Source organism: Oncorhynchus nerka, linkage group LG10 (assembly GCF_034236695.1).
Source record: "Oncorhynchus nerka isolate Pitt River linkage group LG10, Oner_Uvic_2.0, whole genome shotgun sequence".
In the NCBI taxonomy this organism is placed as follows: domain Eukaryota; kingdom Metazoa; phylum Chordata; class Actinopteri; order Salmoniformes; family Salmonidae; genus Oncorhynchus; species Oncorhynchus nerka.
In genome coordinates, this window is record NC_088405.1 from 69,828,591 (window position 1) to 69,855,310 (window position 26,720).

Consider the following 26,720-nt stretch of genomic DNA (forward strand, 5'->3'; position numbering starts at 1 on the left):
CTTGGACTAATCAAAGCCCATGCAGTTGCCAGTGACACTAACTTCAGTGCTGCCAGTCTCACACTCGCGATCACCAGCTGTCGAACTCTGGGGACAGGAATATGGGCGAATTGACTTGGGGATCATTTTTCCTGGGTTTCCTTAATTTCAAGACAGAAAAATATGTAATCGCCGAAAACAGAAAATTGGGAATCTCATTTAGAGTTTTTCAGATCTGTGTGCTGGCATACGTGATCGGGTGAGGTGTATGTATTTTTTTATTGGATGTTAGCGATTAAGAAATAATCAATACTACAGCATGAATAATGTATTAAAATGACTGATTATTTCCATACAAAGTCGCAAATAGATGTAATTGTCAATCGTGGGTGTCTTTGAGTTCGTTCAAGCTGTCATCATGAAACGGGACTAGGGAGTTCGAGTGTTGTTCCCTCATGACTATAATATTGTAACGACCCTGGATTTATAAACGCGGAAATCGACTCTGCCGCTCGAGCATGCTTTTGCGGCACAGTCGATGGCGCGCCAGACCTCGGTCTCGAAGGTCGAGGTTTCGAGACCTGCTCCCTGCTGTTTCATTACAATATTCACGGTTCAAGACTGTGGTAAAGTTGTTTTGATATTCGTCATATATTCGGACCTTCAAACTTCAATAGATAACGAAAGATTTGAGCTACATACCTCCAGTTAGGTACTTTATGATGGGGGAAAAAGGTGTGCAACATTGCACATGTCTTATTTTCAGACTCGAGTTTCATAATCACACATTAATTGTGTAGGTAGCCTGGCGCTCCTTCAATAGAGAACTACAGTATGAGTCATAATACCCATAAAACCTAGCGGTCAAATAAGCAAATGGTTCCAATCGTTTTTCCACCATTCATTTCACCCATCCACCTGGCTACCCCTACCCCGGTCAACAGCACTGCACCCCCCCCCCACAGCAACTCGCCCAAGCCTTCCCAATTTCTCCTTCTCCCAAATCCAGTCAGCTGATGTTCTGAAAGAGCTGCAAAATCTGGACCCCTACAAATCAGCCGAGCTAGACAATCTGGACCCTTTTTGCTTTTTTAAAATTATCTGCCAAAATTGTTGCCACCCCTATTACTAGCCTGTTCAACCTCTCTTTCATGTCGTCTGAGATTCCCAAAGATTGGAAAGCAGTTGCGGTCATCCCCCTCTTCAAAGGGGGGGACACTCTTGACCCAAACTGCTACAGACCTATATCTATCCTAACCCGCCTTTCTAAGGTCTTCGAAAGCCAAGTCAACAAACAGAATACCGACCATTTCGAATCCCACCATACCTTCTCCGCTATGCAATCTGGTTTCAGAGCTGGTCATGGGTGCACCTCAGCCATGCTCAAGGTCCTAAACGATATCTTAACCGCCATCGATAAGAAACAATACTGTGCAGCCGTATTCATTGACCTGGCCAAGGCTTTCGACTTTGTCAATCACCACATCCTCATCGGCAGACTCGACAGCCTTGGTTTCTGAAATGATTGCCTTGCCTGGTTCACCAACTACTTTTCTGATAGAGTTCAGTGTGTCAAATCGGAGGGTCTGTTGTCTGGGCCTCTGGCAGTCTCTATGGGGGTGCTACAGGGTTGAATTCTTGGACCGACTCTTTTCTCTGTGTACATCAATGATGTCACTCTTGCTGCTGGTGAAACTCTGATCCACCTCTACGCAGACAACACCATTCTGTATACTTCTGGCCCTTCTTTGGACACTGTGTTAACAACCCTCCAGGTGAGCTTCAATGCCATACAACTCTCCTTGCGTGGCCTCCAATTGCTCTTAAATACAAGTAAAACTAAATGCATGCTCTTCAACCGATCGATCGCTGCCTGCACCTGCCCGCCTGTCCAACATCACTACTCTGGACGGCTCTGACTTGTGGCCAACTAATATGTGGCCAACTACAAATACCTAGGTGTCTGTTTAGACTGTAAACTCTCCTTCCAGACTCACATCAAACATCTCCAATCCAAAGTTAAATCTAGAATTGGCTTCCTATTTCCCAACAAAGCATCCTTCACTCATGCTGCCAAACATACCCTTGTAAAACTGACCATCCTACTGATCCTCGACTTCGGCGATGTCATTTACAAAATAGCCTCTAATACCCTACTCAATAAATTGGATGCAGTCTATCACTGTGCCATCCATTTTGTCACAAAAGCCCCATATACTACCCACCGCTGCGACCTGTACGCTCTCGTTGGCTGGCCCTCGCTTCATACTCGTCGCCAAACCCACTGGCTCCAGGTCTTCTACAAGACCCTGCTAGGTAAAATCCCCCCTTATCTCAGCTTGCTGGTCACCACAGCAGCACCCACCTGTAGCACGTGCTCCAGCAGGTATATCTCTCTGGTCACCCCCAAAACCAATTCTTCCTTTGGCCGCCTCTCCTTCCAGTTCTCTGCTGCCAATGACTGGAACATACTACAACAATCTCTGAAACTGGAAACACTTATCTCCCTCACTAGCTTTAAGCACCAGCTGTCAGAGCAGCATATTACTCCACCTGTAAATAGCCCATCTATAATTTAGCTCAAACAACTACCTCTTTCCTTACTGTATTTATTTATTTAGCTCCTTTGCACCCCATTAATTCTATCTCTACTTTTCACATTCTTCCACTGCAAATCAACCATTCCAGTGTTTTACTTGCTATATTGTATTTACTTTGCCACCATTGCCTTTTTTTGCCTTTACCTCCCTTATCTCACCTCACTTGCTGACATTGTATATAGACATATTTTTCTACTGTATTATTGACTGTATGTTTGTTTTACTTCATGTGTAACTCTGTGTTGTTGTATGTGTCGAACTGCTTTGCTTTATCTTGGCCAGGTCGCAATTGTAAATGAGAACTTGTTCTCAACTTGCCTACCTGGTTAAATAAAGGTGAAATATATAAATAGGGGATTTTAGAAACACTTCAAATAAGGGTTGTGCTTCGTGTAGGCTTACCCTGTTGTGACATTTTGATAACAGTATAAATCTCCCTAGGACAAGGTGAGATTTATCAATATATTTGCTTGTACTTACCCCCCTGAAATGAAATGCTAATTAGCTGTTAATGTGGCTATCATAAAGAACTACAAATACCATGATGATCTGAATGAGACTGCGGAATTGAGGAAAAGGTAAGAATCTCTGGATTAACGATCTAACGCTAGCTAAATTTAGTAATTAATGAAATTGGCAACATTTCAGCTAGAGATGATGTGGAGGAGCTTTCAGGGATTTGTAGTCTTGCATGATGTCCACTGATGATAATTAGCGTTTTCGAATCGGAGTGTAAATAGAGCCAAATATATTAATAGACCATGTCCGTCACCTTGTCCGAGAGAGATTTACACAGTTCAAAACATCACACCAGGGTAAGCCTACACGAAACACTGCCCTTATTTTAAGCATTTCTAAAATTCCCTATGGGAAAAAGGAATGGTGGAAAAATGTTTTATGGGTATTTTAGCAACATTTCTTGTTAGATGTTTTGACTAGAACCCTAAAATTGTATCATATTACTCCAGTGCTAGATTCTCTACACTGGCTTCTTGTTAAGGCTAATGCTGATTTCAAGGTTTAACTGTTAACCTTCAATGCATTGCATGGACTTACTCCTACTTATCTCTCTGTTTTGGTCCTGCCATACATAATGTACCTACACATATGCTATGGTCACAAGACGCAGGCCTCCTTATTGTCCCAATCATTTCAAAGGAAACAGCTAGAGGCAGGGCTTTCTCTTTTAGAGCTCCTCTATTATGGGATGGTTTGCCAATCTGTGTGAGAGAAGCAGACTCTGTCTCTACCTTTAAGTCTTTACTGAAGACTCATCTCTTCAGTAGGTCTTATGATTGAGGTGAACGGCAAGGCACTGGCAAGAGGAACCACCCTTTCTGTGTCTGTCTGGCCGGGTCCCCACACTCTCCTGGGATTCTCTGCCTCTGACCCTATTACGGAGGCCGAGTCACTGGCCTGCTCGTGCTCTCCCATGCCGTTCCTATGAGGGTGTGTAACAGTACAGCTTCCGTCCCTCTCCTCGCCCCTACCTGGGCTCGAACCAGGGACCCTCTACACAGATTAACAGTCACCCTCGAAACATCGTTACCCAACGCTCCAGAAAAGCCGCGGCCCTTGCAGAGCAAGGGGAACCACCACTTCAAGGTCTCAGTGCGAGTTACATCACAGATCGAAACGATATTAGCGCGCACCACCGCTAACTAGCTAGCCATTTAACATTGGTTACAGGTGCATCAGGTCATTTGTATTTTATTTCACCTTTATTTAACCAGGTAGGCTAGGTTGGGAACAAGTTCTCATTTACAACTGCGACCGCGATAAAGCAAAGCAGTGTGATACAGACAACACAGAGTTACACATGGAATAAACAATAAACCATACAATGACACAATAAACAAGTCAATGACACAGTAGAAAAAAAGTCTATATACAGTGTGTGCAAAAGGCATGAGGAGGTAGGCAATAAATAGTAAAATAATTAGTTTAGCATTAATGCTGGAGTGATAGATGTGCAGATGATGTGCAAGTAGAGATACATACTGGAGTGCAAAAGAGCAAGAGGATAAGTAACAATATGGAGATGAGGTAGTTGGTGTGCTATTTACAGATTGACTGTGTACAGGTACAGTGATCGGTAAGCTGCTCTGACAGCTAATGCTTAAAGTTAGGGAGGGAGATAAGACTCCAGCTTCAATCATTTTTGCAATTCGTTCCATTCATTGGCAGCTGAGAACTGGAATGAAAGACGGCCAAAGGAAATGTTGGCTTTGGAGATGACCAGTGAAATATACCTGCTGGAGCACATGCTATTGGAGGGTGTTGCTATGGTGACCAGTGAGCTGAGATAAGGTGGGGCTTTACCTAGCAAAGACTTATAGATGACCTGGAGCCAGTGTGTTTGGCGACAAATATGTAGTGAGGGCCAGCCAACGAGAGCGTACAGGTCGCAGTGGTGGGTAGTATATGGGGCTTTGGTGACAAAACGGATGGCATCCAGTTTGCTGAGTAGAGTGTTGGAGGCTATTTTGTAAATGACATCGCCGAAGTCAAGGATCGGTAGATAGCCAGTTTTACGAGGGTATGTTTGGCAACATGAGTGAAGGAGGCTTTGTTGCGAAATAGGAAGCCGATTTTAGATTTGGATTGGAGATGCTTAATGTGTGTCTGGAAGGAGAGTTTACAGTCTAACCAGACACCTAAGTATTTGTAGGTGTCCACATATTCTAAGTCAGTACTGTCCAGAGTAGTGATGCTAGTCGGGCGGTCAGGTGTGGGCAGCAAATCGGTTGAAGGGCATGCGTTTAGTTTTACTAGCATTTATAAGCAGTTGGAGGCCACGGAAAGAGTGTTGTATGGCATTGAAGCTCGTTTGGAGGTTTGTTAACACAGTGTCCAAAGAAGGGCCAGATGTATACAGAATGGTGTCGTCTGCGTAGCGGTGGATCAGAGAATCACCAGCAGCAAGAGCGACATCATTGATATATACAGAGAAAGAGTCGGCCCGAGAATTTAACATTTAGTCAGTCACCAATTGTGCATGTTCTCCCACTTAAAAAGATGAGAGAGGCCTGTAATTTTCATCATAGGTACACTTCAACTATGACAGACAAAATGAGAAAAAAAATCCAGAAAATCACATTGTAGGATTTTTAATGAAATGATTTGCAAATTATGGTGGAAAATAAGTATTTGAGTGTAGAGAGCCCCCCTTGACACAGAGGAGTCGCACTTGAGTGACCCGTCTTGAAGCCTGACTGATTATGGTCAAGAAGAACATTCTGAGAGTGATAACGAGAGATGTGATCAGAGACAGCATGTGATCAGAGATACCAGTCTGTAGTTTGATGTCAGAGGGGTCGAGGGTTGGTTTCTTGAGAAGTGAAGGGGCTCTGGACATTTTAAAGTCAGAGGGGACGTAGACAGTGGTCAGGGATCAGTTGATGAGGGAAGTAAGGAATGGGAGAAGGTCAGCAGAGATGGTCTGGAGACGGGAGGATGGGATGGGGTCGATAGGGAAGGTTGTTTGGAAGGCTGGACCTCACAAGTTGCATGATTTCATCTGGAGAGAGAGGAGAGAAAGAGGTCAGCGTAGGATAGTTCTGTGTGAGTGGGAACAGTGGACTCAATAGGCTGAGTGAATGAGGAGCGGATGTCATCAGCCTTCTTTTCAAAGTGGTTGACAAAGTTATCCGCAGACAGGGAGGGAGTGTAGGATTAGTTTCAAGTTTCAAGTTGTGCGTGCACAAGTCAAGTGAAATGCCTTTCTTGCAAGCTCCAAACCCAACAATGCAGTAATCAATATCAATGAAGAGCTAAACATAACATAAGGTAGAACAAAAACACAAAAAAATTAAATAAGAAATAATAAGAACATGAAAAAGTCAGAAGTTATATACAGGGTCAGTTCCAATACCATAATTACAATGTGCAGGAGTACTGGAGTGATAGTGGTAGATACACTATGTATAGAGGTAAGGTGACCAGGCATCAGGATATGATAAACAGAGTAGCAGCAGTATAAGTGATGATTGCATGTGAGAGTGTGTGTGTGTGTGTGTGTGCATGTTGTGTGTGCTAGAGAGTCAGTATACGTGAGTGTGTACAGTCGTGGCCAAAAGTTTTGAGAATGACACATTTTAATTTTCACAAAGTCTGCTGCCTCAGTTTGTATGATGGCAATTTGCATATACACCAGAATGTTATGAAGAGTGATCAGATGAATTGCAATGAATTGCAAAGTCCCTCTTTGCCATGCAAATGAACTGAATCCCCAAAAACATTTCCACTGCATTTCAACCCTGCCACAAAAGGACCAGCTGACATCATGTCAGTAATTCTCTCATTAACACAGGTGTGAGTGTTGACGAGGACAAGGCTGGAGATTACTCTGTCATGCTGATTGAGTTCAGATAACAGGCTGGAAGCTTCAAAAGGAGGGTGGTGCTTGGAATCATTGTTCTCCCTCTGTCAACCATGGTTACCTGTAAGGAAACACGTTCCGTCATCATTGCGTTGCACAAAAAGGGCTTCACAGGCAAGGATATTGCTGCCAGTAAGATTGCACCTAAATCAACCATTTATCGGGTCATCAAGAACTTCAAGGAGAGCGGTTCCATTGTTGTGAAGGAGGCTTCAGGGCGCCCAAGAAAGTCCAGCAAGTGCCAGGACCGTCTCCTAAAGTTGATTCAGCTGCGGCACCACCAGTACAGATGCTTGCTCAGGAATGGCAGCAGGCAGGTGTGAGTGCATCTGTCCTAGAGGTCGACCGATTATGATTTTTCAACGCCGATACCGATTATTGGAAGACCATAAAAGCTGATACCGATTAATCGGACGATTTAAACATTTTTTTTTTGTAATAATGACAATTACAACAATACTGAATGAACACTTATTTTAACTTAATATAATGCATCAATAAAATCAAATTAGCATCAAATAAATAATGAAACATGTTCAATTTGGTTTAAATAATGCAAAAACAAAGTGTTGGAGAAGAAAGTAAAAGTGCAATATTTGCCATGTAAAGAAAGCTAACGTTTAAGTTACTTGCTCAGAACATGAGAACATATGAAAGCTGGTGGTTCCTTTTAACATGAGTCTTCAAAATTCCCAGGTAATACATTTTAGGTTGTAGTTATTATAGGAATTATAGGACTATTTCTCTATACCATTTGTATTTCATTAACCTTTGACTATTGGATGTTCTTATAGGAACACCAGCATTCATGACCAACTGAGGCAGGGGTAGCTTCATTACCACTGCAATCCGACTGCTCACTTAGATCAAGGAGCTATAGAAATTCTAAGTAAAAAATGTTACTAGTACATTAAGGTAAAATAAATGAATCCACCAATGGGTGTGTGATGTGTGTTCCTATCATGTGAATTTTGCAAAGTTGGTTTGGGGTGTCAAGGTCACATGGTTAAGGTTCTATTGAATTTGGAGTGATTTTTTATAAATATATACAGTATATAAAAACCAATGAATAATGGACAGTTGAAATGAGGCTGCTAAGTGACGTGGTTGAATACCTATTGATTTGTTAAAGTTTCATATATTTATGTAAAATCATGTATTTTATAGGAAAACCCAAGTGTGTGCAACCTGCCTCTCTATATAAAAATAATGGATAGTTGAAATGAGGTTGCTAAGTCACCTGGTTAAAGAGATATTGAATTTTTACATTTTCAAATATTGATTATAAAATTGTGTAAACACTTTATAGGAAAACCAAACGGTGTTCAATGTGTTTCCCTATGATGTGAACAATACAAAGTTGGTTTAAGGTGCTTAGGTCATGTGATCAAGGATATATTGAATTTCTAAGTAAAAAAAGATTAGAAAGAATAAATTACGGTAAAATAACTTTTTTTTAACTTCAGAAAACCAAAGGGTGTGATGTGTGTCCCTGCGCTGTGGTAGGGACAACATTCCAAAGTTGATTTGAGGTGTCTTGGTCACATGGTCAAGGAGCTATTGAATTTTAAGTGATTTAAAAAAAAATGTATGAATCATTGACGAGGTATCCCCCTTTCCTTTCATTGTATGAGAAAACTATAGGGTGTGCAACATGCTTCACTATATAAGGAATAATGGACAGTAGAAATAAGGTTGCAAAGTCACGTGGTGAAATTTGAATATTGTGATCATGCACTTTGTTTGACAGTTCCTAACTATTTGCATTACCACAGCACCGGGCTCCCTACACTGTTGCCATGTGATTATGAAACACGGGTCGGAATCTGGAAAAATATGACGTGCAATTTTGTACACCTTTTTCCTTCTTAAATAACCCAATCTGAGGTACAGTATGTAGCTCAAATCATTTGGGAGCTATTGACGTTTTTAGGTCCTAATGTCTGGTGAATATCGAATTTCAAACCAGCTTTACCAAGGTACCCTTAGATGACTATCTTGATGCACTATGAGAGTATACAGACAATATACTTTTTAAAATACATTTTTGCAATAATAATTCCAGAGACCTAGAATTCCAGAAGGATTATATATCTCCCCTTCACGAGGCTACCGTCATTAACTTTTAACATCATGTACCCATTTTTTTGTTACATTACTTTTGACCCTAAATAATCCACCCATGTCACAGAGACAAATCATTCCTCCACAAAATGAAAGTATCCTTTCATGACTGCCTCCTCTCCCTCATCTCATTACCATGTATTACAGTATTCTATAACAGTGTTATAGAATGCATTTGACATTTGTGTCTTATGAACACTCTGCACTCAGCACATGAAGGATCCAAGTTTGTTCAAATAACCATCCATGTTAATTTTATACGTGACTGACAACTACTCTATTTTCATATGTGACCGAGAGTTCAAATTCATGAATTTACAGAAAAGAATCAATCAATCAATAATCAGTGTGTTTAAATTCTCAGGTGGGTTTTAGTGTTTAAGAAGGGGTACCAATCGAGGGAGGAGACCGTCCAGAGCTCTGTCATCACCAAGCTGAAAGGAGTGGTCATGACCAACAACACGGAAACTGGACTTCGCCTGTGGGGGCCTGAGGATTATGTCATACCTCCAACGGTGAGATTCAGGGACTTTTTGGGAGGTTTTATGTACACAGGTAGAGCCGACACACAGTACACAGCCTACTGCTAAATGATTCATTCAAGTCTTATTGAGTTGAAGCCGAAGCTCAGTCAGTGATATAGCATGTCATTGATATTGTATGTTTTCAAGTACAATGAGTAACATTTTTATGAGGTATCTCCATTAACTCACTTTCATCAGTTTTCAATCACACCCAACTGATTTTTAAAGTAACAGGCCACCACATGCAGATTTACATCACATACATAGAGACAGTATATCTGGCTATAGCATGAGAGAAGTGCATTTTATGAAACATTGGCATAAGCATCTTTGTCAGCTATTTTGAACATCCATTTGGTACTGTTTTAGCATATGAGAAGTTGACACGTGTTTAGAGTGCTCTTCAACTCTTCTTTAAATCATGTTTATCTTGTATGGTCATGGAAATGTCATTGGACGTTATACTGTACAGGCTGTAGAGCAACAGGACAATCGTTATATGCATTTTTAGCTATGAGTCTGTTTCCTCAATAGACTCCATTTCATCTGTCTTGTTAAATAAAAGATAGGGAGTTGATTCTCAACTCTAATCAGTATAATTCACTTAACTTTTAGCGACTCAATGACAAACAGATTCCATAGAAAAGCCTGCTCTTGTCCACATGGTGAGCCCAGTCAGCCACCCCTGGATCTCCTTCATTTTGTATTTTCTAAAACTATATTAATATGTGGTGAGAAACTATGCTATTTATATTTAAGCTTATTAAAGGTTTTGACTAAAGAATATGTATTTAGGGACTTCATTTTGTATAGTCGACACACAGTCTATCAGTCCCCTGACTAACCTGATTGAGGAAAGTATAGTTTTAGCTTGTTGTTGTTTTTCAGGGTGAACAGGTTTTCTTCATTGTTACAAATTACATCGAGACCCCGCATCAGAGCCTTGGGTTCTGTGCTGAGGTGAGTGAAAAGCAATTTCGTACTACCATAATCTAGACAAAATCTTGTTTATTGAATTTATTTTCAAATATCCCCCTGAGATAGAGATTGGATGACTGTGCAGCTGAGATAGCAATACTTTAATGATCCAATCAAACAAGGATATTAAACTCCACTAAGTCAGCATTGATGATGCCATGGTTCTTACCATATATGGCAAAGTAAGCAGAAAAAAACGGCTAGTAATTTGAGGCGGATGTCAGAATCCAAAACTGCATAGAGCTTTATTTGTAATGCCTCAGGCCCAACAGTTCTTTCCTCAGAGAAAGATGGCTTGACCTTGCCATTGTCTTCCAATAATTGCTTATTTTAAGTTAAAGTACGCTTTCAGTGCCGCTATGATAAGTTATGAATGATTGATTCATTATATTTAATGAAGATAAAAACTTCATAGTATGAAGGGTTCAGTGTGTCACTGTTCACTGGTCCAATAACATTGTGTTTTCCTAAATTGCTTTAGCATTCAAATGGTGCTCCCCACTGTGGTCACCATGCTATTGTATGTTGTCATCATCTCTAGGCTCTTCAATACATTGCTTTGAATACAGGCTTGCATTTTTAACTGCAGCAACGTGTCCTATGTTTTCCAGAGCCCTAAGGTGCCAGATGGCCAATGTGTAAACAATGAGGATTGTGCTGAGGGTGAGGCGGTAGTTGCTGGCAATGGTAAGGACTAATATGGTTAACTGGGGCAGTCTTTATCTCATTTCTATTTACATTTCCAATATTAACATTTATTTACAGAGACAAATGTCTCTCTAGGAAATTCCTTAGAAAAATATTGCATGCCAAAATTATTCAACGTTGGTAACTCCTACGCATTACCTTTCACCCTAATTTCCTCCAAGATTATTATGTCTTTCCAGGATGTTGACAGCGATCTTTACCTTTCCCTGCAGGGGTGAAGACCGGCCTGTGTTTAAACTCTACAGGGACCTGTGAGATACATGGCTGGTGCCCTGTTGAGACGGGACGTAAACCCTTGTGAGAATTCATCCTCTTTTGCTGTGAAAATAATGAAATTGCCACTTTTCCATTGAGTCTCAGTATAAATGTACCCACTACATAAACTATGTTATGTACTTCAGTATTCTGAAGTACCTTGTCCTGATCATCTATTTTCCATTATGTAGAAGTCACTGTGATTTAACACTTTCCCCCTTACTTTCAAGGGAGGCCTTATTAAGCAAGGCAGAAATCTTCACAATTTACATCAAGAACTCTGTCAGGTTTCCGAAGTTTGAATTCTCCAAGTAAGTGAAGTGGGGCTTGTTCATGCAGACTTCATGGTAGTAGAGGCTATCTGTCTCTAGGGAAACAGTCAGTGTCAGTGACATAGATCATTAAGTATGTGTAAGTAGGGCAGTGGGGGATACATGTCCTAGAACTGCTTTGGATAGCTATGAGGGTGCACAGTCCCTTCTATTTATATACACCCATAGCCATATCACCCAGGGCCCAGTGAATGTGTGTGTGTGTGTGTGTGTGTGTGTGTGTCTGTGTCTGTGTGTCTGTGCACGTGCATACTGGGTGCGTGTGTGTATGTGTGTGTTCAGTGAGACAGTGGAGCGGTCATCTGAGACGTCCTTGACAACAGAGCAGGCCCAGTCCAGGACAGGTGTCAGAACAGATCTGATTGGCTCACTGTTCTCTCATGTCAGTAAGTAAGGCTGTTGTTGTAGAAGGGTTCATCAGCCAGAACATCGGTGTTGTCTTTTCAAGCCTAATTGGAAAGCACAGAGACATCAGACCTCTGCCAATTCATGATTCATCATTTCAGTTGTAGATCTTTTGATTAGGGGAGAGTGTTTCTAGGAAACCATACATAAAATGAATAATGTGACCAAATATTTAAGAAGAGGTCATCATTTCATTGAGTCTGTGAAGGATTGAAACCACATGGAAAAAGTGGTAAGCAAGTTAGGTCTAAAAAATGAATGTATTGTGTTAGAGGTTTCAGGTTTCTAACCAAAGCAGATAGTTTTGTACATCAGTTGGGGTCTCTTATAAGCTACAATATGAGGTCCTAAACCTAGCATGAAAGTGCATCCTTGAAGCTGTGTGGGCAAATATAGTCAAAATGTTTGCCTTTGGGTGAAGTTGATGTTAACATTTCGTCATTTTTATGCATAGTATTTTTGCAATGTGTCATGCATATGAACTCAAGATGTGTATTGTTACAGAGCTGACATCATCATCCCCGTATATACAAACATAAAACAAGCAGGGGTCTAACCCCCCTTGAGGTTCTTGAGAGTGCAGCCAAGGAAGTCAGAGAAGGGAAGTCCATTTGAGCAGCAGTAAGGGCTGAGAAAATGTACTGAATGACACTGAAGATGAACATTGACAAAAAATTAAATGAACATGAACCTGTGTGAAAGAGATGCTATGTTAGAGTATTATCTTATCTGATGACAATGGAGTCTGAGCTTGCTAAACATATCAAGAATCTCGTGGACCAGTTTCATGGGCTTAGTATCCTCAAATGCATAAAACGTTCCTATGACTTGGCACATTGAAACATCATCCCTGGCCCAGACCTCTGGTCCAGAAATGGAAGAGTAAGTGATATTAAACAGAGATGTCTACATTGAGTATACCAAACATTAGGAACCCCGCCCCCAGAACAGCCTCAATTTGTTGGGGCTTGGACTCTACAAGTTGTCGAAAGCGTTCCACAGGGATGCTGGCCAATGTTGACTCCAATGCTTCCCACAGTTTTGTGTCAAGTTGGCTGGATGTCCTTCGGGTGGGGGACCATTCTTCATACACCGGAAACTGTTGAGCCTGAAAAACCCAGCAGCCTTGCATTTCTTGACACAAACCAGTGCGCCTGGCACCTATTACCATACCCTGTTCAAAGGCACTTAAATATTTTTGCTTGCCCATTCCCCCTCTGAATGGCACACATACACAATCCATGTCTCTGTTGTCTCAAGGCTTAAAAATGATTCTTTAACCTGTCTTCTTTAACCTTATTGATGTCAAGTGACATCAATAAGGGATCATAGCTTTCATCTGGATTCACTTGGTCAGTCTATGTTATGGAAAGATGTTTTGTTTACTCAGTGTATAGCTGAATGTAGGCATACATTGAAGATGTACAATTATACCACACTCCCATTCCATTAATTCAACTTTGACCTACCATCACCCGCCACTGGCACAGGACACCAGTACCCACTTACCCCAAGGTGGCTCAACTTACCCTGTCCCTATGCTCAATTTACCCCATACCCAGGGTAAGTTGTGCCAAGAGACCACTTGTTTTGTACAAACTATATTTTCAAAACTGTTATGTTTACAATAATTTCGATTATATCCAGGGATACACAATATCCTGAAATAAATGTACATATATTTGTTAGAAAGAATACTCTATTTCCCTTGACGTAGTGATACTGAATGTAAAAGAATGTCTCAACATACCCCACTCTCCCCTACATTGTGCATATGGAATGGAAAGTGTCTAAACTATGAAGTGCTTGAACTATGAAGTTACTTTATATATATTTTTTACCTTTATTTAACTAGGCAAGTCAGTTAAGAACAAATTTTTATTTTCAATGACGGCCTAGGAACAGTGGGTTAACTACCGTGTTCACGGTCAGAATGACAGATTTGAAGTTACTGAATGAGCAGCATGAATAAACAGTTTAGTAGATGTGCAGCTTGAAATAGCATAATATATTTGCAGTGCCATATGAGCTATTTAAGAAATTATAGATGATATATGTAACTCTGTGCTATTCCTTATCTAAGGGTTAAAGAGAAAAGCGTGTCATTTCAAGCTGATAACTTAATTGTTCATTCTTACTGGTTTAGGCCTATGACCTTTTTTACATTTAGCCAAGGAAAGTATGATACTGGACTACTAATCATATATAAAAAAAAATGACATGTCCTGTTCTGTCTCCTTTTCCCGCAGGTCAAATGTCCTGGACACCGGTAATGACTCCTATCTAAAGAGATGTTCCTATGACAACGACCTACATCCCTACTGCCCCATCTTCCGCCTGGGAGACCTAGTCAGCAGGACTGGACATGATTTTCAGGACATGGCTGTAGTGGTACATAAATGTATTTTTTTCCTGGCAGAGAGAGACCTGGCATAGAGGGTTGGGTTTCTTGTTAAACACTGAGTCCACTGAATCCAAATTAGGCTTTTCAGGCTTTCATCATTCTATCCAAGCAGTGTGGGAGTGGTGTAATTCTCTTTTCCTCCAGTCCATATGATAATGATGCTTGCTTTCAGGCAGTTAGGTAATTACCATAATTTTGATTACATTTAATTGGACATTTGCCATGTAGGCTGCAGTCATTAGGCCTGACATTTAACTGAATAACAATGATGGTTGCATATTTACAACAACAATATGAAACATAGCAGTTGCTAGTTCTGCATTAAGTGACTTGTCACAGAGCCCTGCATAAAGTGCTTTCACCTCAACTCCCTAGTAAGCTCAGGGTAGACATTTACAAGTAGACACTAACTTTTGTTGTTAATATAGCCGAACACCCAGCATAGAACAAGACAATGGGTTAACCAGAGCCATTCTTACCATATATGGCGAAGATGATCAGCAGTGTAGTAGCTACTGTGTTATCATTAGAGTTGCCAGTTTTAATGTTGTGAAGTACAGTATATTTATGTTTCTAGTTGTTAATGTTTAAAGAGGAGTTGATGTAAATGTGACCACAGTTCATAGTCAAGGTTAAGAAAGTAAATCTTGAATAGCAGGTCAATAGAGTCATTCTCCATATTTAGAGCAACGTCAAGCACAGGTGTTTATTCATAAATAGTGTAATCTTTCTCTCTCTCTCTCTCTCTCTCTCTCTCTCTCTCTCTCTCTCTCCGTCTCTCAGGGTGGGTCAGTTGGAATTCTGATTGAGTGGAACTGTGATTTGGATAAGGACTACTCACAGTGTAACCCAGAGTACAGCTTTACTCGTTTGGATATGAACCTAAACAGCTCTGTCACATCAGGCTACAACTTCAGGTACATCTTGACATGCATTAAAGTAATGTTCCCAAACTTTTGTATAATTTCAGCCAGTAGTTTTGAAAGTGGTGTTCATGAGCCGAAACGGGTCCCCATTTTTTGTTGGTGTTGCAATTCGCATGATATTTTATGAATCCAATTTGTACAACAGGTTTCAAATTTGTTGTGCTTAAGATCCCTGTACTGCATCTTAAGCACATTTTACTTCATGCAGATATAATAATCCATGCACTAATTCTGAAAAGTTATTAGCTTGAGCTAATCAAGCTTGAGCTCTCTCCAAGTACTGTATTTAATGTCAGATCTATCTCTACCAAGCAGTTGTTGACATTTCTGTTCCAAACAGCTGATTTGTTTGTTTTCCAGATATGCCCGTTATTACAAAGATGAAGCTGGAGAGTGCTATCGGACTTTGTATAAAGTCTATGGGATTCGCTTTGATATCATGGTGAATGGACGGGTATGACAGTGATTCTAGCTACACTTACTTGTCTAATTGAATGGGTTGGTAGTAGTAATATTACAGTCTGTGTCAGATCAAATGTTCTTTGTTCTTTATTGTGTTCTTCAGGCTGGAAAATTCAATATCATTCCCACAGTAATAGCTATTGGGTCTGGGCTCGCTATTATGGGCATGGTAAGTAATTTAATAGATTTGTGTTTTAATTTGTTTCCAATACACATGCTTGTCTATTTTCTCCCCCCCAAAAAATATTTCTCTGTAATTCTGTTTCATGCAGAATGCCCAGGTTGGATGCTATCAAATGCTTTGAAATGCAATGCATTCGGGAAGAATTCAGATCTCTTGACTTTTTCCACATTTTGTTACGTTACAGCCTTATTCTAAAATAGATTATTAAAAAAAATCCATCATCAATCCACACACAATACCCCATAATGACAAAGCAAAAACAGGTTTTTAAAGTTTTTTGCAAATGTATTAAAAATGTAAAACTGATATCACATTTACATAAGTATTCAGACCCTTTACTCAGTACTTTGTTGAAGCACCTTTGTCAGTGATTACAGCCTCGAGTCTCATTTCTCCCATTCTTCCCTGCAGATCCTCTCTAGCTCTAAGGTTGGATGGGGAGCATCGCTGCACTATTTTCAGGTCTCTCCAGATATGTTCAATCAAGTTCAAGTCCGGGCTCTGGCTGGGTCCCTCAAAGACATTCAGAGACTTGTCCCAAAGCCACTCCTGTGTTGTCTTGGCTGTGTGCTTATGGTCGTTGTCCTTTTGGAAGGTGAACCTTCGCCCCAGTATGAGGTCCTGGGCTCTCTGGAGCAGGTTTTCATCAAGGATATATATCTGTACTTTGCTCCGTTCATCTTTCCCTTGAATCCTGACTAGTCTCCCAGTCCCTGCTGCTGAACAACATCCCCACAGCATGATGCTGCATTCTTCACCGTAGGGATGGTGCCAGATTTCCTCCAGATGTGACGCTTGGCATTCAGGCCAAAAAGTTAAATGTTGGTTTCATCAGACCAAAGCATCTTGCTTCTCATGGTCTGAGAGTCCTTTAGATGCCTTTTGGCAAACTCCAAGTGGGCTGTCATATGCCTTTTACTGAAGAGGGGCTTCCATCTGGCCACTCTACCATAAAGGCATGATTGGTGGAGTGCTGCAGAGATGTTTGTCCTTCTGGAAGGTTCTCCCATCTCCACAGAGGAACTCTGGAGCTCTTTCAGAGTGACCATCGGGTTCTTGGTGACTTCCATGACCAAGGACCTTCTCCCCTGATTGCTCAATTTGGCTGGGTGGCCAACTCTCGGAAAAGTCTTGGTGGATCCAAACTTCTTCCAATTAAGAATGATGGAGGCCACTGCAGAAATGTTTTGGTACCCTTCCCCAGATCTGTGCCTCAGCACAAACCTGTCTCGGAGCTCTACAGACATTTCCTTCGACCTCGTGGCTTGGTTTTTGCTCTGACATGCACTGTCAACTGTGGAACCTTTATATAGACAGGTGTGTGGCTTTCCAAATAATGTCAAATCAATTGAATTTACCACAGGTGGACTCCAATCAAGTTGTAGAAACATCTCAAGGATTATCCATGGAAACAAGATACACCTTAGGTCAATTTCAATTCTCATAGCCAAGGGTCTGAATAGTTATGTAAATAAGGTATTTCTGTTTTTTATTTGTAATAAATTTGCGAACATTTCTAAAAACCTGTTTTCGCTTTGTACTGTGTGTAGATTGATGAGGATTTCTATTTAATTTAATCCATTTTATAGTAAGGCTGTAATGTAACAAAATATGTAAAAAGTCAAGGGGTCTGAATACTTTCTGAATGCACTGTATCACCACAAGAGGGCGATCCCCTATCGTTTTTCATACAATATACTAATCTTCTTCATTCCAAATCGATCCCTATCCCCTTGTTTGTAGATCTGAAAAATGTGTGTAGGTCTAAGCAATATCTCTACATTTTCTTTTCACTGTCTAAACCTGTCATATCTACAGGAGTACCTTGGGTGTATAGGGGTCAATTTGGCATTCAGAAGCCCTCTGCCCCCTGGCAAAATGTTTTAGTGCCCTATTTCAGTCTTGTTTATCTGAGGAGACAGCTCTTTGAAGTCTGCTGTACACATCCACAGGACAGTTAGTGTTTTTTTTGTGGGTTTTTTCACTATGGCCTGTGAAGTTGCCTGAAGCTTTATTGGGGGTGTTAGCCTTATTTCTATCATGATTAATGTGACTCTATTGTATGTATTGACTTGAACCTTACCTTTGTTTCAGGGAAAATTTGCATGTGATATGATATTTGTCTACATGTTGAGTACGAGTTCCTTCTACCGAGACAGGAAATTTGAAATTCTCAAGTAAGACACTATGACATGGTATTACTACTAACTACAGAATATACACTTTGTCGTTTATTCAGTAAAGTAAATCATTTCAGTCTTGGATTGTTTGCCTTGCTACTTCTTTCTGTCTGTCAGTAAAACAAATAAAATATCCCTTTAACAGGAAAGAACGGATCAAGAAGCACAAAGAGATTGCGAAGACATTGGTGAACCGAGACACAAGAAAACACAGGAAACATGCTGGGGAACAACACGAGATTACCACACTCTCTCCAAAAAATGAGGAGAAACAGGACCCTAAAACCGGAGAGAAAAATGAGGTTCACATTCTCTCTCCACGAACTGTGGGGCAACGGTATAATACTCACCCTCCACGACACTAACCGATTAATTCAGAGTGAGACACCAGACTAGAAGCTGCACGTAGGACAACTTACTGTTGAGATAGCATAGTAGAATACACAACTTTGTGTACACAACCAATTAACTTTGATTTTACGTGCAATTAAAAAATGTGGTAGTGCATCAGCAGTTCTTCTATAATGTCAGTCACTGACAGTAACTCTATTAGCCCATGTCAGCTAACATTTTATAAGATTGCTAGGTAAGTTAGTCTAGTCAGCTATCTAAACATGAATTTGTTCTTAACTGATTTTCCTAGTTAAATAAATAAAATAAACCTTCAAGGCTGAATTACCTGCTGGGCTCGAAGGGAACGTGCCCATGGGCCCTGACCTCCAAGGGCCCTTTACCTCCAGAAGGCCCCCATTGATTTTGTTTATACACCCAGATATCATATTAACATGGCATTTGTCAAGGCAAAATTAGTAGAACTGCAGGAAATGTTTTTTTTTTTTAATTCCCGCTTAGGGCTCCCAAAAGGCAAGAGGCAGCTCTGTGAGACACATTTTTATTTATCCTTTATTAACACAGGTTGTCCCATTGAGGTCAGAAGACCTGTTTTTCAAGAGAGACCCGAAACAAAGAAGTTCTGCTATTGTCAAGATGTCTATAATGGGTTCTGTAGCAGGTGGAAAGTAAAACGAGGGTGGGTGAGGTCCTGATCCCAATGCCCACCCTCCTTCTCCTCTTCCAGCAGAGGTTACTGATGCTGATAAATGGCTCTGGTTTTCCTGTCTCTCAGGAGTGATGCATGTCCTGATTGGACATGATGACTGATGGGGTGGAAAATAGAAATGCTCTCCTCTCCTTACACTTTTAGTGCTGCAATGATAATGCAGAAACTCCAAGGGAGATATTTATCAAAGAGAAAAAAAAACTATTATTTTTCTGACGTCTTATTTACTTGTTCCAAGATCGAATCATAATGCATCTGTTGATGGGTCAATTAGGCCATGCAATCAAACCATTGCAGAGTATTCAACTAGGTTATTATGCTGGCAGCGGTGTTCCTCCAAACCTCGACAGACTGCTTGTAGTAGAATGAAATCCTTGAGTCATATGATGGAATACATTGTGAGAGAACGGTTGCTTTTTAACACAATTGAAAAATACACCGGGTGTAAGGTTGTCTATCATAAATACTTCTCATTTGTGATTGCTTGTAACTCCTGCCTTGTCCTGTTCAATATGTCTGTAAATACAAAGCCAGAACTAGAGGAGTATGAGGCAAGTTGTTGAATGTATTTCATTTAAATGCAAAATGTTGTATGATACTGCATTTTTAGGGCTAATGGCCATTGTTAGAACAATCATATCAGTTTTCTGCCAAATCTTATGATCAATAAATTATACAAACAGGTTGTATGGAGTTATTTATTTTGAAGGATCCAACCAGAGCCGTTATATCCTATTTACACTACTTGAAAAATATGTTATCAGCCACATCACTCTGATGCCTACTACCCATCAATGTTTATTATAACATGTATCAACTGCTAGATGACAACATTTGGTAAATTCAGTTATCCTAGAGATGCAAAAGAGCAGAGCTAAACAATAACATACTGCAGCGGTTAACAGTTAAGTAAATGAGAGAAAGCAGGACACGTTTTAGTTTATGTATAAATAGAGTTGCTGAGACATACTTCACGTAGCTGTATAATAAACAGTTAATCTAGCAAAGTATTTAATCAATCGCCTATATCTACAAAGTTTTGCGGGCAGTTAGACATAATTGGATTTACATGACATTAGGTTTAAAACTTGCTCAACATTCTGGTCAATTTTATTAGTACACATGCACCATTCCGTAGAGGAAAGTCCAGAACAGGACGTAGGTAAAAAGACCTCCAACAAGCCCTCCTGTAAAGAGCATCCGCCGAGACTTGAAGCACTTGTTCCACCTGCGACTGGCCTTGATGATGAGAAGAAGGGAGAGGAGGAACGAGGCGAGGAAATAGAAGATAAATCCGTACAGTCCTGTGAGCCCAAGGATGCCCGCTGTCGCCCCCGACAGAGCTGACACCGATGTCCGGCAGTAGTCCAGCACTGCGGCGTTGCCCCTCACAGCAACCTCGCTGATGAACTGTGGTCCTTCTCGTTTCGCTACGACTGAGGCCATGTCGGCACCTCGTTTGTTTTCCAGCGATGACTGCTGCAAACAAGAGGTCATTAGAAAATCATTACATAATATTGAATGCTTACATTGCTGCATATACGTTATTGTATCGTACAAATTCTACATAATCTTGTTTAAAGCAAGCATTCTTGTCACTAGCGAACCAGCTTGCCAGCTGACATCCAGCTGGACACTGGGAGCTAACGTTAGCAGCTAGCAAGCGGTTTACTCACCGAATTAAAAATAATATAGAGTGCTTCGTTTACTTCACAAACACATCAAAGGCACATAGCTAGTTTGTGACACTTAATATTACATGTCAATGGATTTACTAACCCCTTCACTACTGGAATGTAATTACAGAACTAAAGCTGATTGTAGCTAAATGGCGCAAAGGTAACTGCGATGCGACCAGTCTTTCTGAATCTGCCTTTTTTTGCGAAATGCATTCTGGGACTTTTATTTTTGTATCAAATGCTCGTTTTTGATGAAGTCAGTGGATGTGCTTTTCAATTAAATTGAATCACACATTAATTTTCTTTAATTCAATTTTGTAATATCTTTAAACTGTATTTGTTGTGAACTGTGACCAAAACGAACTTCGGTGTACGGTGTCCGACTTAAAAAAATTTACAATAATTAATAGGCTCAGACGCAATCTCAGAAGCAGCTAACCATGGCGAACTATGTTCTGAACATAGATATAGGAATTACTTCAGTCAAAGTTGTGTTACTTGATATTAGATCAAAAACAGTAACGAATAGCTTATCTTTGCAAACCAAGACGGCTATCATCAGCGACGAAACGCATGTATGTAGAGTACCAGTCAAAAGTTTGTACACGCCTACTCATTCAAGGGTTTTTCTTTATTTTACTATTTTCTACATTGTAGAAAAATTGTGAAGACATCAAAACTATGAAATGGCACACATGGAATCATGTAAGTTCCTCGGCATACACATCACAGACAAACTGAATTGGTTCACTCACACAGACAGCATCGTGAAGAAGGCGCAGCAGCGCCTCTTCAACCTCAGGAGGCTGAAGAAATTCGGCTTGTCACCAAAAGCACTCACAAACTTATACAGATGCACAATCGAGAGCATCCTGGCGGGCTGTATCACCGCCTGGTACGGCAACTGCTCCGCCCACAACCGTAAGGCTCTCCAGAGGGTAGTGAGGTCTGCACAACGCATCACCGGGGGCAAACTACCTGCCCTCCAGGACACCTACACCACCCGATGTTACAGGAAGGCCATAAAGATCATCAAGGACATCAACCACCCGAGACACTGCCTGTTCACCCCGCTATCATCCAGAAGGCGAGGTCAGTACAGGTGCATCAAAGCTGGGACCGAGAGACTGAAAAACAGCTTCTATCTCAAGGCCATCAGACTGTTAAACAGTCACCACTAACATTGAGTGGCTGCTGCCAACACACTTGACACTGACTCAACTCCAGCCACTTTAATAATGGGAATTGATGGGAAATTATGGAAAATATATCACTAGCCACTTTAAACAATGCTACCTAATATAATGTTTACATACCCTACATTATTAATCTCATATGCATACGTATATACTGTACTCTATATCATCTACTGCATCCTTATGTAATACATGTATCACTAGCCACTTTAACTATGCCACTTTGTTTACATACTCATCTCATATGTATATACTGTACTCGATACCATCTACTGTATCTTGCCTATGCTGCTCTGTACCATCACTCATTCATATATCTTTATGTACATATTCTTTATCCCCTTACACTGTGTATAAGACAGCAGTATTGGAATTGTTAGTTAGATTACTTGTTGGTTATTACTGCATTGTCGGAACTAGAAGCACAAGCATTTCGCTACACTCGCATTAACATCTGCTAACCATGTGTATGTGACATACATTTGATTTGATTTGATAACCAAAAAATGTTAAACAAATCTAAATATATTTTAGATTCTTCAAAGTAGCCACCATTTGCCTTGATGACAGCTTTGCACACTCTTGGCATTCTCTCAACCAGCTTCACCTGGAATGCTTTTCCAACGGTCTTGAAGGAGTTCCCACATATGCTGAGCACTTGTTGGGTGCTTTTCCTTCACTCTGCTGTCCAACTCATCCCAACCCATCTTAATTGGGTTGAGGTTGGGTGATTGTGGAGGCCAGGTCATCTGATGCAGCACTCCATCATTCTTCTTCTTGGTCAAATAGCCCTTACACAGCCTGGAGGTGTGTTGGGTCATTGTCCTGTTAAAAAACAAATGATAGTCCCACGAAGCTCAAACCAGATGGGATGGCGTATCGCTGCAGAATGCTGTGGTAGCCATCCTAGTTAGGTGTGCCTTGAACTAAAAATAAATCACTGATAGTGTCACCAGCAAAGCACCATCACACCTCCTCCTCCATGCTTCACAGTGGGAACTACACATGCAGAGATAATCCGTTCACCTAATCTGCGTCTTACAAAGACACGGCTTTTGGAACCAAAAATCTCAAGTTTGGATTCATCAGACCAAAGGACAGATTTCCACTTGTCTAATGGCCCAAGCAAGTCTCTTCTTATTATTGGTGTCCTTTAGTAGTGGTTTCTTTGTAGCAATTCGACCAAGAAAGCCTGATTTAAGCAGTCTCCTCTGAACAGTTGATGCTGAGATGTGTCTGTTACTTGAACTCGGTGAAGCATTTATTTGGGCTGGAATTTCTTAGGCTGGTAACTCTAATGGATTTATCCTCTGCAGTATAGGTAACTCTGGGTCTTCCTTTTCTGTGGGGGTCCTCATGAGAGCCAGTTTCATCATAGCGCTTGATGGTTTTTGCGGCTGCATTTGAAGAAACTTTCAAAGTTCCTGACGTTTTCTGGATTTACTGACCTTCATGTCTTAAAGTAATGATAGACTGTAATTTCTCTTTGCTTATTTGAGCTGTTCTTGCCATAATTTGGACTCGGTCTTTTACCAAATAGGGCTATCTTCTGTGTACCACCCCTACCTTGTCACAACGCATTAAGAAGGAAAGAAATTCCACAACTGAACTTTTAACAAGTCACGCCTCTCAATTGAAATGCATTCCAGGTGACTACCTCATGAAGCTGATTGAAAGAATGCCAAGAGTGTGCAAAACTGTCATCAAGGCCAAACAGCGTCTATCTCAAGGCCATCAGACTGTTAAACAGCCACCACTAACATTGAGTGGCTGCTACCAACACACTGACTCAACTCCAGCCACTTTAATAATGGGAATTGATGGGAAATTATGTCAAATATATCACTAGTCACTTTAAACAATGCTACCTAATATAATGTTTACATACCCTACATTATTCATCTCATATGTATACGTATATACTGTACTCTATATCATCTACTGCATCTTTATGTAATACATGTATCACTAGCCACTTTAACTATGCCACTTTGTTTACATACTCATCTCATATGTATATACTGCACTTCATATATCTTTATGTACATATTCTTTATCCCCTTACACTTGTGTCTATAAGGTAGTAGTTTTGGAATTGTTAGCTAGATTACTTGTTGGTTATTACTGCATTGTCGGAACTAGAAGCACAAGCATTTCGCTACACCTGCATTAACATCTGCTAACCATGTGTATGTGACAAATAAAATTTGATTTGATTTGATTTAGCTACTATGAAGAATCTCAAATATAAAATATATTTTGATTTGTTTAACACTTTTTTGGTTACTACATTATTCCATATGTGTTATTTCATAGTTATGGCGTCTTCACTACTATTCTACAATGTAGAAAATAGTTTAAAAAATTAAAGATAAACCCTTTAATAAGTAGGTGTGTCCAAACTGCAACCTTTCAGTTACTGGCCCAACACTCTTAACCGCTAGGCTACCTGCCACTTAAAGGATTCTACAAAAACAAATGATTCTAGCTTTAATTGTGCAGCCTTTTTAGCAGTTTAAGCTGCTGTGCATTTGTTCTCAAATTGTATATAATCCTGTTGATTTATAGATTTCTTTAAAAAATATATGATTGGGTTTTCTTTTGCAGGCCAAAAAGCAGGACACTTGACAAATCATAACAACTCTGAATGAGTGCATCACATCTCTGCCTAGAGACAAGCTCCAGAATGTCTGTAGAATTGGGGTGTCTGGACAAATGCATGCGGTTATATTCTGGAAAGCCCAGTGTGTCACCAACTATTAGGCCTATGTGATATAGATTTTTGATTTAGAAAACACCAGATCTCTTTATCCAAACAAGTCCTTTATGATCACTGTATACCCTCAGGCTTTCAGACCTAGAGACACCAGTCAGCTGATCACCCGGCAGGATGGGTGCTGCAACTGTCATTTCCTGTGTACTCTTCCAAACCCAGACTCACATGCCATCATAGCCACAGGCTTTGATTGTGACACTATCTTCTGGTACATGAGACATATACCAGCGTACATATCACTGACAAGCTGAAATGGTCCACCCACACAGACAGTGTGATGAAGAAGGTGCAACAGCATTCTGCTTTTCACTTTGCATTTGAATGCAGGCTGGGGTTCCTGTCTGACTTCACTGTGACAGGAACAATCAATGAATATATGGTGTCCATGCTTTGTGGTTCGGAGAGCTGTGCCATGATGACTGGCCAGTATGCAGCCAGCTGGGCTACTTCAAAACTGCCACCAACCAGTGGAACATAGATATGTGAGCACAATATCCTGGCCTCGTTCTTCTTGTTCTTCTTCTTGATCTTCTTCTTGTTCTTCTTTTAGCACTAAGTCTATTTTAGTACAGAAGGATGTTATTACTAACATACTACATACTGAACATTATAAGAATGGATGTGTTGTGTTATGTTGTAGGTTAGCTAACATGCAGCTGTGGACGTGTTTAACTATACCTGTGGGTACCAGAAGTCCACACAAGAATAGTAAACCAACAAAACATTTACCAACTGAGGACATTTTGTTGGTCCCCACAAGGTCAAATTCTGTTTCTAGGAGGTTTAGGGCTGAGGTTAGAATTAGTGTTAGGGTTAGAAGCTAGGGTTAGTTTTAGGGTTAGGGTTAGGAGCTAGGGTTAGGGTTACGGTTTTTGGGTTAGGGTTAAGGTTAGGGTCAGGGTAAGGGTACAGGTTAGGGTTGGAGTTAGGGGTTATGGAAAATAGGATTTTGAATGTGACTGAATTGTATGTCCCCAGAAGGTTAGCTGTGCAAGACTGTGTGTGTGTGTGCATGCTCTAATCTGAACGATGCTGGCTTTCCTGTGCACCTGCTCCCTGAGTGTGTGCCATCTGGCTGCATGGCTGTGCAGACGTGCTCTGAGTGGCATGGTGTCCACGCCAACACACCTGTAGGGGCAGCCCTAGGGGACTTCCAGTGTTCTGTCTACTCCTGCATGACTAACAGGACGGACGCAGGTGAAGCCTGGGGAAGAGGGGTGGTCTGACCTTTGAATGTCAATAGTATTGCTGAACGAGGATTGGATAGGTTTAAGCTATATGGTAATAGCTCTACCTTACACTTCCTAATATTCTAGGTGGAAAACTAACCATTCTGTGCTTACACCTATCCATCTTTCAGATATACAGTAGTGCCTAAATGCTAATGGTAGGGGGGCTTCGAGAGCACAGCGGTCTAAGGCTCTGCATCTCAGTGCTAGAAGCATCACTACAGACCATGGTTCGATTCCAGGCTGTATTACAACCGGCCGTGATTGGGAGCCCCATAGGGGAGCCACAATTGGCCCAGCGTCGTCCGGGTTTGCCTGGTGTAGGCCGTCATTGTAAA

The 26,720-nt window shown here is 40.8% G+C and overlaps 2 protein-coding genes across 12 annotated transcripts in view; one reads left to right on the top strand and one right to left on the bottom strand.

Annotated features, from left to right (window-relative positions):
* Positions 1–20,189, top strand: LOC115135926 (P2X purinoceptor 5-like). Of its 4 annotated transcripts, XM_029671147.2 has the most exons (13): positions 1–238; positions 9,449–9,599; positions 10,497–10,568; positions 11,198–11,273; positions 11,507–11,591; positions 11,780–11,860; positions 14,536–14,677; positions 15,474–15,607; positions 15,977–16,070; positions 16,182–16,247; positions 18,357–18,439; positions 18,588–18,779; positions 19,358–20,189. In XM_029671147.2, exons 1-13 carry the CDS (start codon positions 102–104, stop codon positions 19,368–19,370), a joined length of 1,326 nt encoding a protein of 441 aa, XP_029527007.2. In that variant the 5' UTR covers positions 1–101; the 3' UTR covers positions 19,371–20,189. The 4 variants fall into 4 exon arrangements, with proteins under 4 accessions (XP_029527007.2, XP_029527008.2, XP_029527006.2 ...); XM_029671146.2 differs by having other exon boundaries at positions 3–238; positions 18,588–20,189; XM_065023707.1 differs by having other exon boundaries at positions 164–245; positions 18,588–20,189.
* The window catches only part of LOC115135927 (ER membrane protein complex subunit 6), a 10,676-nt gene continuing 4,142 nt past the window's right edge, over positions 20,187–26,720 (bottom strand). The window contains exons 1-2 of one of the 8 annotated variants that reach the window (XM_029671151.2): positions 21,937–22,040; positions 20,187–20,981 (exon numbers count right to left, since the gene is read on the bottom strand). In XM_029671151.2, coding sequence (XP_029527011.1) covers positions 20,616–20,948 — 333 coding nt within the window. In that variant the 5' untranslated portion in view covers positions 20,949–20,981; positions 21,937–22,040 and the 3' untranslated portion in view covers positions 20,187–20,615. Of the gene's footprint in view, positions 20,982–21,178; positions 21,387–21,936; positions 22,041–26,720 lie in introns of those variants that run through there. The other 7 variants (XM_029671155.2, XM_065023709.1, XM_065023708.1 and 4 more) reach the window with 7 other exon arrangements.